This window comes from Morone saxatilis, unplaced genomic scaffold (assembly GCF_004916995.1).
Source record: "Morone saxatilis isolate NCDOM2014 unplaced genomic scaffold, NCSU_SB_2.0 Contig11, whole genome shotgun sequence".
Lineage (NCBI taxonomy): Eukaryota > Metazoa > Chordata > Actinopteri > Moronidae > Morone > Morone saxatilis.
This window is the reverse complement of record NW_023339663.1, coordinates 1,190,547-1,208,751: the sequence shown is the minus strand read 5'-3', so window position 1 is coordinate 1,208,751 and position 18,205 is coordinate 1,190,547. Positions and strand designations below refer to the sequence as shown.

At 41.1% G+C, this 18,205-nt stretch overlaps 2 protein-coding genes across 2 annotated transcripts in view; both read right to left on the bottom strand.

The window, feature by feature from the left end:
- LOC118320723 (golgin subfamily B member 1-like) overlaps nt 1–10,841 on the bottom strand; it is a gene marked incomplete in the record, with an annotated part of 32,720 nt that extends 21,879 nt beyond the window's left edge. Inside the window, 14 exon segments of the mRNA XM_035651780.1 lie at nt 1,200–1,350; nt 1,443–1,534; nt 1,670–1,787; nt 1,907–2,022; nt 2,128–2,431; nt 3,112–3,225; nt 3,584–3,706; nt 3,853–4,032; nt 4,179–4,334; nt 4,963–5,079; nt 5,388–5,525; nt 7,370–7,525; nt 9,065–9,124; nt 10,595–10,841. Of these exon segments, the coding sequence (XP_035507673.1) occupies nt 1,200–1,350; nt 1,443–1,534; nt 1,670–1,787; nt 1,907–2,022; nt 2,128–2,431; nt 3,112–3,225; nt 3,584–3,706; nt 3,853–4,032; nt 4,179–4,334; nt 4,963–5,079; nt 5,388–5,525; nt 7,370–7,525; nt 9,065–9,109 (1,810 nt within the window).
- Nucleotides 10,842–15,190: 4,349 nt separating this feature from the next.
- On the bottom strand, nt 15,191–16,598 carry LOC118320735 (guanylyl cyclase-activating protein 2-like). The gene is made up of 4 exons (XM_035651798.1): nt 16,398–16,598; nt 16,108–16,257; nt 15,454–15,553; nt 15,191–15,312 (listed from the first exon to the last, which is right to left on the bottom strand). Exons 1-4 carry the CDS (start codon nt 16,596–16,598, stop codon nt 15,191–15,193), a joined length of 573 nt encoding a protein of 190 aa, XP_035507691.1.
- Nucleotides 16,599–18,205: the final 1,607 nt, after the last annotated feature.

Genomic DNA, 18,205 nt, shown 5'->3' with positions numbered 1-18,205 from the left:
TCTTCTGTAATGTATGAGATCACTTCTTCTCTACTTTTTGGACAATTAGCCTACAAATAAAGACATGCTGTATCAGTGTGTGTGTGTGTGTGTGTGTGTGTGTGCAGCAGAAACTCTTTGAAGGGTGACACACATTAGTCCTCGTCCCAAAAGGAAATGACGGTTGTTTGATTATATTGGATTATTGGATTACTCCAACTTCTTTTAGTGTGGCCACACCAGAAATCAAAGGATGGAGAGAAGAAAACAGTAGGACAGAAGAACAGAAAGGGGTGAAGGAATGGAAAAGAGGAACAACACAGGAGAAGGAAAAACAAAATGGCAGACTCTAGAGTGCAGCCCGCCACTGCACTGCCTGTAGCTCGCCCCTCCAAAGCTGAAACTCAAGGGGAGCTGCAGGCAGTGCAGTGAGCAGGGGCTGCACTGGAGGTTTGGAGGAGCCTGCATGCACAAAACTGATGGGAAACTGTTCTGTGTGGCTGCTCCCATCCCTGGAGCAGGGGCTGGAGAGGGAGAGTGGGAGGGGGGTGGGGGCGGACGTCCACGAGATGGGAGGCAGCACAGGACAAACCAAATGCTCCCCGATAACAACGGTGAGGACGGGGGGAAAAATTAAGAAAAAGAAAGTAATGTTCAGTCAGACAACAGAGGACACGTGGTAAACAGTAAACGATAAATCTCTGCTACAAACATAGTGGTGGTGTTGGTATTGGGACAAAATAACAGGAAGTTATTTTATTTTCTTGCATTATACTGAGAGGAGTTTCTAATAGTTCGTCCACCTCAATATTAGAAACATTTTACAGTTAAAGCCCCTACAACTTTCATTCTGTGTTGATTCTGGCGTCCCCAGTGGACTAAAGTGGTAATGTTTCTCATTTCATTGATTTCAAGGGGAATAATACAATAACAAAAAGAGGAATTCTGTTTTGCCTAAGTTTGTTGCTTGTGCTGGATTATACTGCATTACTTTCTTGCAGTTGATAAAAGGAAGCTTTTTGATCACATATGGAGTGGAGCAGGTAAATGAAAGTCACCATCCACTGGCAGTGTGCGTCATTTTCCAAACAATACACACGAGGGACCAGGCTTTTCATCGAATTCTGACCCTGATAACTAATCCTCGCTACAACTGTTGATTCCACCTTCATTCAGACAATTTACATTCAGTTTGTGTCATCCTCTAGCAGCAGCCTTACCCTCTCGTTCCTCCTCCATGTGGCTGATGCGGAGGACCATGGCAGCCTTCTCCTCTTTGGCTCGATCCCTGGCGCTGACCGCCTCGGCCACCATCTCCTGCCACTCCAGCACCTGGCTCTGAGTGTCGTCGGCGCTGCCCGACTCACTGGCCTGTGACGAGAAGGAGTCGAGAGTTACAGGAGAACTGCAGTGAGCAGCTTTCATCGAATGTGCACAGTTGAGAAAAGGTGTGGAGGTCCGACCTGAGAGGCAGTCCTCTTGGTGAACTGCTCCAGGTCTGCTTGTAGTGTCCTCTGTTGCTCCTCATATACCACCAGCTTAGCCTCCAGCATGTCTAGCAGAAAGCATCAAACACACCATGTTCATTTTGGCATTATAGCTACTAATGACAGTGCACATTGAAATGTATAAAGAAAATATGGCTGGGGGGTGTTTGACCTGACTGTTGACTCAGGTTTGATTTTGGTACCGTTCTTTGCTTTGAGCTCCTCATATTGTTCCACTTTCCAGAGGTTTTCCTCTCTCTCCTCCTCCAGTGCTGTGATACGAGTCCGCAGGGCAGTCAGGTCTGGGGGGGCACCTCCGGCCTAAAAGGGGGGGAAGTAAAAATCTTTTGAAAATGTCTTATTATTCACCTCGCAGCCTTGCTTAGAAGAGTCCTTTTGTGTCCTTTTACTCCGGATAACAAGAGGACGTTGGCTCCCACCTGGCTCTTCTTCAACTCCTCCTCCAACTGTCTGATCCGAGACTTAGACCAGGCTTTCATTTTCAAGAACTTGGCCTCTGATCTGCTGGCTTCGTCCGTTTTTTTCTTTGCTTGTGCTGCAACCAAAGGAGGAGAGAGAAGCACAGAGGAAATGGATGAAATGTTGATGTTCAAGGCGACAGGAAGATGAACATGTTTCTGCAAATTAAAGAGCAACCAACCTTCCAGGTCAGCTATCCTTTGGATGGAGGCTGAATCCACGGGCACGTTTCCACTTCCCGAGGCCTCTTGACTGGCAACTGGTGCTGCGATCGAGGCCCTCCTCAGCTCCTCCAGCTGCCCCAGGAGATCCTGCTGCGTTTGGGCCATCTGTGCCTGATGCTGCTCAGTCATTCGCTGCACCTCCGCCCGCTGCTTTTCCATCAGGTCGCGAAGTTGTGCTCGCATCACATGCTTCTCTGCCTCCATCTTGGACTCCAGGCTCTCTCGCTCCACTTGTAGCCGACGCAGCCGCTCTGTAAGCTCCTGAGGGGAGAAAGGACGATGAGGAAGCAGGACAGTGGAGAGTGTGGCGAAAGCATGATGGCGAAGACAATGTCATCTGACTTCACATTTGAAGAGGAGTTAGAGGTTATAACATTAAGATAGCAGCAAACAGCTATTTGCTAAGTAAAGATATAGTGGAGTCAAGGTGTCCTGAGCAGAGAATGAAGTCTTGAGGTAAAATGAGTGTTTTGTGTCTCTGGAGTGTGATAGTGATATTACGGCTGTTTGTGTTTAAACTAAAGGTCTATCTCTGTAGGGATCCTTTCCATAATGCTGAGAATAACAACCTGAGCCTATCCACAAGGGTTAACGTTAGATAAATCAGTAAATTAAAGGTTTATTTTGACCAAACCAGTGTTGGTGATTGTTGGCAAGACTTACAAAGACGGTTTTGGTGAGTTTTGTTTTGTTTCTGTCCCATTATTTTGGTCCGAGATGCTGATGCTACAGTCCGACATCCATAGGCAAGTGAATTTCGTATATATAACCTTTAAGGAATTGGTATTACATATATCAAAGAAGAAAACTCTCTGTAAGCATCCTTAAAGGCCAAGCACGTCGACACAGAATACTATATATATAAATATATATATAGTATAAGTGAATAGTTATATATATATATATATAATTTTTTAAAGAGAAGAGATGTTGTTCCTGACCTTTATCTGTTGATCCCTGCCATCCACCTCTCCCTGGAGAACATCAATGACCTGGGTTTTACCCAGCAGCACCTCCTCCTTCTCATGCAGCTTCTGTTTCAGAGCCTTCAGAAGCTGAGGGGAAGATGAAAAAGATGTTTAAGAGCGGCCAACACAGTAAATATTCTATAATGTCCACAGCTTAAACATCAATACAGTCACACAGATTTAATGAGACTAAATCCAACACATTCAGTCATTCCATGTGCACAAAATAATGTGGCTACAGCAGTAACTAGACTGTTTACTTATAAAACACATTTCAACACACCTTAAACTGAGCAAAGCTGTGCAAAAGAACATTAAAATATACAGCAAAAACAAACATGACAACAATAAATGTCAAGAGAGAAAACACAGAATTACAGACAAATAAAAATGTGCCTCTCCGGTTTTCCTCAGTGATTCATTGAGAGATGAGTGTTGTCACTACCTGCTCTAAGTCTGCACTGGCATCAGACTTTGCTGCTAACTTGAAGAGCTCCTGTTCGTGCATCTGGTTGATCTCCATCAGCTGGTTATCTTTCTGAATAATGATGTCTTTGAATGTCTGGATCTAAAAACAAACACAGGGTGCATGTTCAGACAAAAGACAGCAACGCTCCTCACAACAAACACACAGCCATTCTGCTTGCATGCATGTGAAAAGAAATGATCCAGGGCCTCCAAACAGAAATATGCCAGAGTGCTTTGACAACCTACGTTCTGTTTGTACATGCTCTCCTTCTGACTGTACTGCTCCTTCTCTGTGACCAGCAGCTCTTTGAGGCTGTCCGCCTGCTCCTGCAGCAAACTGTAGCGCTCTTCTGATTCTCCCACCTTCCTGGTCAGGCTCTGCACCAGCAGCTGCAGCTCCTGCATCGCTCCACTGTCCTCTGACACCTGAGGAGGGGCGGCACAGTTGAGCACCAGCGAGTGGATTGAATATATAACAGAGAGAGCGAGGACACATCATAATGAACGTGCGTTATTGCTCTTTGGGTCGAACTTAAATGATTGGAAGCAGTGTAAGAGTACTGGAGTATGACCTGTTGTTGTAGTGCAGGTGTGATGGGCTGATCTCCTGCCAACCCCATTTGCAGGTGGACAATGTAGGCCTCTTTCTCTGCCAGCTTTCTGTCCCTCTCCATCAGCATAGCGTCCATTTCCTCGCCTCGCTGCCGCTGCGACTCGACCTCCCTCCTCTAGAATAAATCAGTCACACTTTTTGTTAGAGAAATGAAAACAGATTTTGATGCCTGTTTGCTTCTCGCTGTGTAAATCTATACCTGTCCACCTCGGTCCATTAACCCTTAAAAACCATTACACATCAGAGAAAGTTTATTTGTACAGCACCTTTCAACAATAAGGCAATACAGATTCATAAGACATTGACATAAACAAGCACACATACATAGGACTTTTAAAAAGTTTAAAGACAGTAGCACAGTCTTAAGCCCTGATTTAAGAGCATTAAGAGTTGTTTTCTGGGGGACTGTTCCATATATGTGGTGCATAAACACTGAATTCTGCTTCCCTGTGTTTATTCTGGACTCTGGGACAGTAAGCAGACCTGAACCCAGACCACCTGAGAGGTCAGAGCAGCAGATTAGAAATGCATTTAGGCCCCAAACACACACCCTGATGTTGCCTGGTGCTCTGATGTGTCGACCACAACAAGTCACAGACCAACAAGTGTGCAGACGAGACAGGAAGCAGGAGAGTCTGCTGTTTGACGCCATGACACAATATTTATAATTCACCCTTCTGTTGGACACCACTCAGGTGAAATAACAGCTTAAATAAGAGCTTAGGAGACATCAGAGAGTGTACCTTGTTCTCCAGCTCCTCCACTCTTTGTGCGAGCTGCTGCTCCAGCTCTTCAACCTTCTTCTTTAGCAGGACGATCTTTCCCCGATTGGCTTGCTCTCCACCTCCTTCTGATGAGCCCTGAAGAGAAACACAAAGACAGCGCTATAAAATCATCCACACACCAGAAACACCACTCAACCTGGACGCTCATATATCTGTGTGTCTGCTGGCTGCGGTTAGCTCACATACTGACTCCATCAGCCCAGAGCAGATGTGTTTAACAGTGACTCTGCAGCGGAGCCTTTGTGCCCCCAAGTGGTAAAAACCTCTCACTGCCTAAATCTGAACTAGAATTTGGATTAAAATGAAGTTTAAATCAGACACATACTGTTGAGATTTAGGGAACGTGAATGTGTGTCAATGTGTGTGTGTGTGTGTGCCGGTACCTTTTTGCCGTGTGTTGGCGTGCCCTGACCTCCCTGTTGTTTCTTCAGCTCCTCCAGCTGTGTCGTGAGCGAGGTCACCTTGGCCTTGTTCTGGAGACGCAGCTTCGACAGTTTGGCCTCACACGTCTCCTTCTCCACCTGAGTCACACACAGTAATGTCCATCAGTGAAGTGCTCGGTTACACTCTGCAGAGCCCGACTGATGAGCCCATCACAGACGTATTGATATTGTATCTGTGTGTACGTTATCTGATATGAAAACTGTTTTTTTCTCTGTATAATGCAGCAAAAATAAATATATATTACATATTGCTGTCAGTGCAAAGAGTATCCAGCAGAGGGCGCTGTGGTTTACAACATTAGAGGAAGCAGCTCTCAGCAATGTCAACTAGAATTGATTGACAATGTAGATGATACATTATTCAACATTTCAAATAAAGCTCTTTAATAAAACAGCCTTCTGAGTCATATATAGTATATATATTTTAAATGTCTTATCTTCTATGTTCTATATATTGTTATATACTGTGAGTATAATGTTCACTCTGCTATTGGTCTATCATACGAATATATAGTATTATTATTAGTATTATATATATATTCTTAACTTAATGCACGTTTGATTTTAACAGTTGCTTATTGTTCACTTTCTATTTCTGTATGGGTGTCTTGTTCAGCAACTTGAGCAACTGTAATGCGACCGGTTCCCGGGGATCAATAATTCTGTTTCTGATTTGTGATATCGGTGCACAATCCACAGAAAAGGTCTCTTTTCATTACAACTACAACTGCTCTATGATCTATGAAAGGCCATTTCTGCCAATGTGAAGAGGAAAAAAGGATTCTGTCAGTAATTATAATGAGAAACCTTCTCAATATATTAACTTATTATCTCAAAATATTGACTTAATGTCTGAAAAGTTTGAGTCAATATCTTAAAATAATGACTCTGAGATAGTACGTCCTTAATTTGAGATGGTAAGTCAATATTTTAAGAAAGTTTCTCATTATAATGACTGACAGAAATGAGCAGAGTGGAGGTTCCTGTTTACACTCTCCTGTAATGTGCTTTAACATTTACTGCTGAACTCTAATCTCACATTCCTGTCTTTATTGTTGTGAAGTAGACTTTGACTCGGGAGTTTAATAGTTAACCAGATCCGGGTTTCAGTGACTAACAGCGTTTCAAACTATTTCAGACCAACTGTGCCTGGCTCAGTCAGATACGCCCCAGACCATGTATTATTGCATTTAGTACTAGGAAAATTACATTAAAACACACCCAAAGTCATGGAAATATCCTGTCAGCATTATAAATACACAGTGACTGAAGTAAACAGAGACTGAGGAAGACTAACTTCATTAAACCCACAAGAAACCGCTAACAGTGCAGTGTTTAATGGCTAATATTTGGACAGTTATGGTCATAAACAGTGCACTTTCATTTAGATAATATGCAACTAGTTAGAGCTTGATTAGTCGACTAATTGATTAATCACCAACTGTTGATAATCGATTCATTGTTAAAGTAATATTTCATGCAGAAAATGTTGTTTTCAGCCTCTCCAATATATTTCCTGCCTTTGTGTTATATATCATATTAAACAGAATATCTTTGGTTTTTCACTTACGTTAGACTTTGAGAACTGGGATGGACATTTTTCTCAGTTTTCTGACGTTTTGTACATCAAATGATTAACTGATTCCTCTACATAATAATCAGCAAATTAATTAATAATGAAAATAATAACTGCAGCCAAATAACTAGAAAATGAGCGACACAGACACACTGAAAACCAAAGCAGGTGCATCTCCAAACTCTCTTTTATATTAAAGATTCATTTTGGGTTTGGCTACAGTGTTCATTTCCTAGAGCCAACAGATGTTTATCACATGTTACAACGTGTTTAAAATGACACTGACCCCTTCGACAGTGCCCATAATGAGGGTGTTTGCTATCAGTTGGAGAGCTGCTGTGCTCACCTTCAGTTGGTCATCTTTGGAGCGAAGCGTTGCATCCTTCTCCCGGATCAACTCCTTCAGCTGAGCGACCAGCTGCTCGGTTTGGGTGAGCCGCTCCGCCATTTCTTCCACAGCAACCTCTCCGCCACCAGCGGCGGCGCGGGGAGAGCCCGGGCCCTGAGGAGAGACGGGGAGATAGTGGGTCAGTGCTGGACCGACAACAAGACAACACGCCTGGTGCTGGAGTCAGAGACAGCTGAGAATGTTTCATCTGATGTGGAGTCTTCTGCCAGTGAGAGAGAGAGTGAGGGGCACTCGGACAGTACCAGAGGACTACAGAACATAAAGAAAGGGGCAATAAGGATGCACTGGGCCACTTTCTCCTGCTTCAAAACAGATTGTGATACAGAAATACACGTTATCCTTATCTGTATACCTCACTGTGTTAACCTGACTGATTAGCACTTGCTCCCAAACGGAGGTCAGCCACAGGTGGTCATCGTTTAAGGAGACTCTGTGGCGCACCAGGAGGTTCTCACCACTGAAGACTTTTCTTTAATAACGCCACAGGACAGGCTAAAATAATATGAACAATTCCCAAAACAACAGGATATTTGGTCATTTTAATCCATTTCCAAAACTAGTCTCTAAAGGCCTGGGAGCCCTGTGTGAGGCTGTAAAGACACACAGCGACTGAGAGACTGTGAGAGGATGTGTATGGACCTATAGGTGTGGCAGCAATCACAGTTCAGGGTGTCAGATCAGGAGAAAGGAGATGAGATGAAGGAGATGTCTGTAAAGGTGTGTGTGAAGTGAGCCTGATGAGAAAATAAAGGTGTAAAAATGCTGTCACAGGTGAGTTTGTGTGATTATGTTTATGGACGCACGCGCTAAAAGAAATGAGTTTACAGTGTGTACAACATTCAGCACCCTCGGTCCTTAAACCCTCAGTGTGAGTGAGGAGACACTCCCCAACAAAACTTTAAATAACAGAGGAAGAACCCTCAGGAACAGGACAGGACACAGTTTCTGATAGATTATAAACTATATGTGAAGAATGTGAGCTGACGCAGGCGCACTGAGCTACCATGCACCAGAGCGATCAACCACAAGAGAAACTGACATTCACTAAAACACGCTTATGGAGATGTTCATAACATGTGGCCGTCACATGATCGATCCCATGAGGTCAGTAACGGTCAGAATACCAGTCCGGTGTCGGTCAGGTGGGAGCGGAGGGCAGAACAGTGGAAAGTGAGGTGAAGTCTCTCAGACTAACAGATATTTAAAAGAATAAGAACTCAAATGTTAATGATTTTGAATAGACCTAACACAGACACAAGCCTAAAGGCTGCAGGGGGTTTAAGCCGGAGCAGTGACCCCCCCCAACCCCCCCCACAGGAAGTGTGAGCTCTGGTTGTCTGAGTCAAAGCCCTGTGCTCAGCAGTCCATCTAATTCTGACGGGACGTGAAGCAGACGGTAAAGCTCTCACTGGGTTTCCTCTGACTGAGCGAACGGCTGCTGCCTCACTAACTGCTCACTCTGTGGCATCAAGCACATTTATAGTCAAACATTCCTACGAACACAGAAAGATCAGAAGGCTTCAGTGTTTATCCTCAGCTCTGAGTAATGGCCGCAGTGTTGTTGGTCATTAACACAGTGTGCAGTAATTATGGATGTGTGTTTGAAGGTTACTGCTGACAGTGTGCACTTACCACAGAGCCGGGCTCGCCCTCCTCGCTGGAGAACCATTTCAGCATGGTTTCAGTTCAGAGCTGAAACACACACACACACACACACACAGAGTAAATACATAATTCATCGCCTATTAAAGTCCTGTTTGCTGCTGGTGTGTCAGTTAAAGCTTCTCTGGTTGAGTCACTTCCTCAACATGAAAGCAAAACAACCTGTATTCATTATTCATCTGAACCCATTTCTATCTTCATCTTCGTCTTCGTCTTCATGCCCCTCCATGATGTCAGGAGTTTAAACCAATCAGCCCTGCTTTAACTCTTAACTCCTCTTCTTCCATTCATCTGAAGTACTGAACGCTCCAACGTCCTGTTTCAAGTTTAAATACATTCAGTGAACAGAGATCAGCAACAAACAGCAACAAACAACAACAAACACTGAACACGAAGACAAACAACCACAACACAAGAACACCGTCATTTATGGGTCACATAAAATCAAGGTTCCAGGACATTTTCCAGGAGTTTCCAGGACAGCACTTCGTTTAGTTCACCAGTAGGTTGAAGACATTGAGCTGCAGTTTTCACACAGTTCCTCCTCCGACTGGAAGGTTCTCTCCACAGACGGCTGGTTTCATATTTAAATGACAGTCTCTTCCTCTAACAGCCGATAACAGACTGAAGGCTTTCAGGCCAAGCGACTGTCGGGACGTCGGCCAGAATCTTTCCCACAATGCAGCTGGTGGCAGGGTCCTCGTTGAACAGCTGACAGGCGTAGCTAGAGCGTGAACAGGACGGCCCGGCTGGAGGCCTGAGGACGCCGACAGGACCAGACAGAGGCTCCGGGTGACGCAGGGGATCAGGTCCGACCGGTTCCCTGTCTGAAGAGCCTCACACAGACACTGAACTGTTTACTGTAATCCACTCACTCACTTTATATGTAACAGGATGGAGGTTTGTAATGTTGGGCTGCAGAATCACTGTGGATGTGATGAGTCATCATTAGTGGATCACAACATCAAGTTTCACCTCAAACACGGTTAAAACTGAGAGTCTGTAACTAACTAACTAAATAAAAATGTTTTCTTTTCTTCTTTTCTTCTGAAAACTGGATTTGTAGGCCGGTGATTGCAGCAGTAACTTCATTCTACTGCTGTCTGACTGTAAATACCTTCATTAACACATGATTTTAGACAGAAACTGAAGGAAACACTAACAGCATCAGGTTAATGCAACATATTCATACTAACACACATTATCTACAATCTAACTGATGCAGAATCCAGATTAAACTATACTTCATTATTATAGTTCATTATTATAAACTCTGATTGAAACAGACTCAAAGAAACGACAGACAGACAGACAGACCTGCAGACAGACAGCTGCTGCAGACAGACAGACAGACAGACCTGCAGACAGACAGACAGACAGTATAAACTCTCTGAAGATGAACAATAATTATAAATATAATGATTTATAAGATATAAAACATTATATATATAATAATAAATATTGTTACACAGTTAGCATTAGCAGCTAACAGCAGCTCACTTTATCACGTTAGCTCGGCGCTAACGCAGCTAGCCTCGCAGCTAACACCGACTGGAGCCGTTAAATGTGACGTAGTGAACGGTTACCGGATTCACAGCTTCATGAAGAAGAAGAAGAATCCTCCCGAAGCGTCGCAGCGTCGTTACAATCCCGCGAAATTACATTTTATTCGGGCTGTCGACGGTGTTGGAACCGGACCGAGAGATGAGCATCGGTACCGTTTGTCAACACACAACCGGGGAGGGAGCTGCGCATGCGCAATTCTGTCACGTTGACAGCCCCCGGAAGTAAACGTCTTTTTATCGGTAAACAATAATTATCAGCTTCAAGAAAACAATAAAGTGAACGGAGGTATTGATTATTGATAGGTGTGTTAGAGTTACGGAGAGGGAAAGTCCCGTTTTAGCTCTTTTTTAGCTCTTTAGCCCGTCAGAAGAGGCCTGTGCTGCTCCGTCAAAGACGAAACAAACACCAAGAGGATTATCTACTCATCAGTTCCGCTGTCGCAGCAGCCTCGGACAGATGACTTTGCTTGTTTTATCAACAGTGTTTGTTTGGTTACTCCAAAACATATTAATTTATTACTCATTACTCTTTTCAAAAGTAATGTTTTACTTTTTTATTGCTTTATTACTCCAACTGCAGTTTATAATCACTGCTCCCCACAATATTGGATAAGATAAAATAAGACAGCAGCTCCAGATACGACACAACACAATAGATAAGAAAATAGACATTAAATAAAAAATACAACAGAAAATATATATATTTAATATGTATGTATATACACCTTTTTATATACAAATGTGTTATTAAAGTGCCTTGAACCACCAGTTGTCTCCTTGTGGCGAGGAGGGCAAATACACTTGCAGTTTGTAACACTAGTGTCCCTTCTGCCCAAAGTTCAGAATTACAACTATTAAGATTCAGTTTCAGCCACTGAATGTAAACGTTTCCATCTTCCAAGCTCAGATATATACAGTTTTATTGCTTACCATATTCTACTTAATTATTTATATTTATTGTATATAGTGTATATATGTTTGAGATTGTATCATACTTTGTTGTATTATTTCTTTCTTTACTCTTTGCACCTCATTCCCCTACACAGAATCAGTAAATAAATAAATCTTATCTTATCTAGTTTCGTCCACGATTACAAAATTGATCCGAGGATGTGATTGGATTGTTGGATTTCGTATTAGTCGGGGTTGCCAACAAAAGCAACTGTACAGTACTGTAACTGTAATATTATTACTGAAATGTATTAGTAATTAGTTACACTACTAGTTACTGAAGAAAGTAATATTATTGGTTGTAATGTCTTACTGCCCAACACTGGTTATCAGGGAAGAATTGGTTGTACATTTATACTAATACATTATAAACTGCATACATAGAGGGCTTTAAGTTGCATATTATAAGCTAACTGCTACTTTGATTATAATAAGTATTCTGAAACATAATATAATAAAGTAGACTTAAAGTCTCCCTTCACTCAAATAGTTTGTTTTTCATCTTGTTCCTTCAGTGTGATGTTTGAGCTTCACTGTGCAGAAAGAAGAGATTCATTCATAATATTATTACTGTAATAAAACACTGGAGAAGATCTTATTGTGCAGTGGTTTCAATCAAGTTCTAAGCTTACCTTACCTTTCCTAAATCATCAAGATGTCACCCAGAGTCCCTCACAATGTATAAAGAAGGAGACAGTCAGTCTGTCTGTTCTAACAAAGTGGAAATACAATATGTTGTGTTCAGTGTTCAACCTTATCAGCTGCTTTAGTTTAGTCAGTCAGTCAGGGAGGAGGCTGTGACCTTAGAGTTCCCACACATCCTGGAAAACCTGGAAATTTAGAGACTAGTTTTCCAGTCACAAAAAATGACCAAATATCCTGGAAATAATCTATGTTGTCCTGGAAATGTTTGTATTTTAGACTCCTTTAGGTCACCTATTTCAACCTCGACTCTATTTACTGAGGTTTACCAGATGAAAAGTGGAACTGACTTGCAGTGATCTTTTTGGCATCGGGTCTATTTTTTCCAGAGCTGTGAGTGATATTCTTATATCTACATGCACACAGTCTAATGATTAATACAATATACATTTGAACTGTTAATTAATGGTTGTGGTCAATTTGCCAGAAACTGCAGCTTATACGACGGTTTTTCCTGTATCATAAAAACAACAAAAAATACATTGATGTCCTAACATGTTTTCTTAAAAAGAGTGGGAACCCTGGATTTGTAGATGGGAGCTATATCCCATTTCAGTCTGATGTAAAGAGCAGCAGGGATTATTTATTACCTGTTGAACTGTAGAAGCAAACTGAGCGATATGTTTCAGAGTAATGTAAAGTTTTGTGCTTTCTGAGTGTGGATGAGTCTTTCAGCAGCTGCTGGTGCGTCACCCATACGTACTGACACTGTCCTCAACCCTCCAGTCTCTCTGTGGCGACCCTACGGGACCTTTCACTGTGTGGATTTAGCCTGTTTCACTAATCTTAGCTTTTAAGGCTATTTGCCTTAACAGTATGATATACCAACCCCCCCACACAGACAGTGCCCCACTACTTTTACCCCTACTTTTTACTTTTAATTTTGTTTTCACAGCACAAATAAAAAATTACAAAATCAAGTCAGTGCCATTTAAAATGACTAAAGCTATTTGGTCAAGAATGTTTTGTTAACTTACAAAGTTGAGTTAGTTTTACTTACTTACTCACTATATGATCAGTTTCAATATTTTTTTAAGTTAAATGAACTTATCTGGTTTAAAAGTGCTTTACAACTGTAGCTGGACAATAAAAGCAGACATTAAAGTTGATTTTTTTACACCACAGAGAAAGAAAAGGAAGCCAGCGGTCTCCTGGAAGCTGAGAAACATTTTAAAATGTAACTTTGAAATATGAGTGGCAGTAATTGAATTGAGTTTGAACTATGTGAGTGTGATCCTTAATGGTGTCTCTGTAAAGCTAAAGGATATCATATGGTGAGGCAAAGAGCCTTAAGGCTAAGAATAGTAAATCAGGCTAAATCCATACAGTAAAAGGTCCCAGGAGGTCTCCATAAGGCGACTAAAGACAGATGTGTTTAGCTGTGCAAGAGTCAACGGAAACAAAATAGGTCTTACAATAAAGCAGAATATGCTCAATCATACACACACACTGGTATTGGCTTCTGTTTATACAGTTTATTGATAGCAGACATAAAAGGACAGCTAATTACTCCACATTCACACTAATTTGACTCCTGTTATCATCCTCCTCCACTCGTGTTCATTATTCCTGCAGCTGATTTCTTTATCACTCACATTTAGATGACCTATAGAAGCAATGGGTCAGATAAAAACAACAACATGTGGACACATTCTGGCATTTAAACCAGGCACACAATGATAACAGAAAGTTACAGACAACGGTAAAGCTGTAACTGTATGGATATAGATAATGGGTAATGTCGGGTATACATGCATGCACACATAGTTTTGAAGACAATCCTGGTCCAGTATGCAAATTATATGTATGTATGTGATCCACCAGTGCACAAACACTGAGAATGGAGGGGAGGAGGAGACATCTTGTGTCCAGCAGGAAAACTTAAGAAATGAAAAAATATTTTATAGATTCTGGAAATTTTGTGAGACATTTTAAGGATTACTTTTTTGCAGAAAAATATCAGACACATATTATTGTTCAAAGCAGAATATTTGTATATATGTATTAATAAATTTTATGGGTAAAATTGCTTAGCTTAGCATCACACAGAGATGCACCGTTACAGGTGCAGCCGCTTCAAAAACACCTTGGCAAAGAACGTTGGGAAAAAAACAGCTGGTGCGCCTGCGGAGGTGAGTAAAAAGCATCAAAACAGGAAGAAAGTGCTCGTAAAGTCCGCCTCTTGCTTGATTTGATTGACTGACACTGACGAGTGGCAGAACTCTAGAAAACAGCAACGCACAGATATTTATCCTCTTATTAAACTGCCAGCAAGAACGTGAATTGTTGTTGTTTTCAGTGGTGGAATTTACATTTACTCAAGTACCTTTCTTAATAAGAAGTTTGTGGTATTTTTTGAGTATTGCAACTTTTACTTAAGTAAAAGATCCGAATACTTCTCCCACCACTGAATATTTGTGTAAAATACATTTAACAAACAGCATAATAGAAAATAAGCATTAGTTATATGTTGCAGCAGAGTGAATCTCTAAAGTTTCAGCTGATGGGTAAAAACATGCATCCACTTTGAACTATAAAACTGATTTTATCCACAGATAAAACGTTTAACTTCATCCAGTTTGGATGGGTGGGTTGTGATCTTCAAGCAGCAGTAGAGGTAGAAGGTAGAAGATGAAGACGACAGGCTTCTCTACCTAAAAAGTGGTGCCTGAAGATTCAGGCTGCATCTCCGAGCATGTTTGTATGTTCCACAGCTGGAGAAACCATCACTGAGTTCATCCTGAATCTTACAATGCAGATTATTTCCTTGGAAGATCACAAACCTGAAACATTCTCTGATGCATCAGTGTGTAAACAATAGAAGAACATTTATCAAGGCTTTGATCATAAAAAAATATATATGCTGCACAATATGAAATCAGGGATTCTTCTCATGCTGTCCAATGAACCAATCACAAGGCCCGATGTCCAGTTTGAGCTGATCCATCACCCACGGGTCCTTTTCAGCCCCCTCGATAAATTCCTCCAAAGAAATCTGACCTATTTCAGCAGAGGAGCAGAACGGCACACAATCATCATCCAAGCAGTTAGTGTTCATCATCAAGTACAATTACAACAGCAGAAGTGAGCTACTGTATTGTCATTATTAGCTAATTTTATTATCATCAACATGGAACTTACAGTCATTATTTTTGTCCACCAGTTCAAATATTCTGTCACAGATGTCCTCAATGTTTCCCGTGATGCTCGGATCATTGTGCTTCTTTATCTCGTAGATGATCTGAGGAGACAGTTCAAATATCTGAGAAAACATATCTCATTTACGTATATATCTGGAGGTTACGCTGTAACTGCTGTTACTGTTCTGAGTGAAGAGACTATCTCTCCACCCAGCTACATGTTCCATATTCTCAGTCAGTCCACGAGGAGCTTTGCAGGTTTAGGATGGGCGATGGGGCACAGGGCTGCATGCTAGACCGACCTTTCTTAGGTTTCTCTCTGATTTACAACTCACTGAGACGGCCGCCCACCTAGAGCCAGGGTCTGTTTGAGGTTTCTGCCTCTTAAAAGGAAGTTTTTCCTTGCTGCTGTCGCCAAGACCATAAGGAGTATGGTCCAGACCTGCTACTGTCTGACTGCTAACTCCTAATGTAGAAAAATGGCGGTTCAGCATTGTGGACCCACTCTGATCTCATTCTAATATCACAAACACACAACGAGTTGAAGGATAAAGTAATCTAAAAGTTAGCGTTCAAACCAATCTCGCAAGAATATTCTAAAGTACCTGAGGCAAATACGTTTTTTAATTGTACAAAAAAAGAACTGAATACTTACTTTGACAATGTGTTTCACTTCCTGTCGGTCCAGACAGCCGTTTCCATCTCGGTCATAAACTTTAAAAGACCATTTCAGTTTGTCCTCTAGTTTTCCACGAAGGACGAGATGCAGTGCCGCCACATACTCCATGAAGTCTATCTGACCGTCCTGAGAGGCAAACAGGACAGATCAGTCAAACATAATGTCACATTCAGACAAATACTGAAGCTCATCAATAACATTCTGCTGTCAAACAACATTACCGAACATTAATGCTGATTACCAAACATTAGCCTCTGTTAAATTACCTTATTTGTATCAAAGGATCGAAACACATTGTCCATGAATGCGGCTTCTTCTTCTGTTGAGTTGCTGTTGATTCCAAAGATTCTCTTGAATTCGTGCAAGTGCAGATTTCCACTTGGGCATTCGCTCGCAAACTTACGGTAGAGTCCCTGGATGTTCTGAAGAGTCACCTCTTTATCTGTGCCACTCTGTGTCTGACCCATGATTTTAAATATGAAGAAGCAACAACAAATCAAAATGCTAAAATAGTGCACATGGCCTGCAGCTCCAGCAGACTACACCCTGTGGTGCTAATTCAAGTTAACCTACGAGACAAATCCAATTGACTTTTCAGTGATCTTCTCCAAATCCCTCTCGAGAATTTTCTTTTTTCTTCAATATTTGTGTTTCTCCAGTCTGATAAAAAAATCTCCACATTGGTCCAAAGAAAATACTGATTCACTCACTACCGAGCATTAATGAATGTGCTCCTCAGCAGAAGCTCCGTTAGCTCTTCGACAGCAAAGAGTGGATTGCCCCCTGCAGACAAAAGGCCACCGCTGAGCTCTCAGCGAGATTAAAAGACAGATTGACGTCAAAGCCTGAGTGTGGTCTTGGTAAAACTGTTGATCCATTGCGGGGCGATGTCTGAGCTGCCTGCTGATTGTACTCTGCAAAACAGGAATCTCAAGAAAGTAAAAAAGCCTTGTTGAAATGAATATAAGTTTTTGTCTAAGAAGAAAAATAATCTTGTCGAGCATCTTTTGCATTACAAAAGTAATCAGTTTTACAAATATATATATCTAACTGTGTCTTAATAAGATCTTACAGCTAATATTGATCTGATTTAACTAGTAACAACAATGGTTTCCATATTATCCCAGAACAAGATTAATGTCCTTATTTTCAGAGTAAGAGCACTCGCACAACTTCTCAGTTTAATAGAAAGTTGTATTGTCCCAGTGTTGGAAATGAAGCAGCTCTTTAGGTTTTATTGTTTTTCATTTTCAATCTTAGATTAAGGTACAAATTCAGATCAATAAAGTGACAATTAAATGATTGAATTGTCAGTTTGTAAAAAGAACAACTTGGCCCATAACAGTCTTTTAGCGGTTAGATTTTTAAGTTACTTTTAAGATTTCTAGCCAAACAAAGTTGGCAGATATATTTGCTCAACACAAGAACATTCAACATAAGTCTTCTGAAATGCTATTATGATATCATGTTTTGCTTTAACAGTGCAACCTATTATATTTTACTTCAGTGGCTCAGAGTAACAATAAATAGCCAAACGTGAAGGGTCGCATTATTTGTTGCAATATTTTGTTTAATGAAGTGTAAAGTTTACAATTTTGTACAGATAGTGTGTGGATCAGAGGTTCACAAAGAATAAATAATAAATAAACCTTGTTTATTCTTTGTTCTTTGTTCACACAATGATATATAATGTGTATACAGTATGTGCTATACATTCCTCATTAATGTTATTTACAGGCGTCAGCTCATACTGTTTTTCCACCTTGAGTCAGATATTAAGTATAAGTTATATATCTCCATATTTGGTTCATTTCTGTGCACAATTATTTTTTTAAAATCCATAATACAGACAGAGAATTGTATAAAAAGTTTCCTAAACAAAAAAAAAATCTATTCAAAATTCATCCAAATCTCTGGTTTTACACAAACTGCCTGCAGTTACTAAGTTCACTGTTTGGGTTCATGGTACAGTTTTAGATACAATATGAAAGATTCTTATGATATATCACCTAAGCAGGGCTCGTCAGTTTAGTGAATAATAGAAAAGAGGCGAGAAAGGCCCTATCTAGAGCCA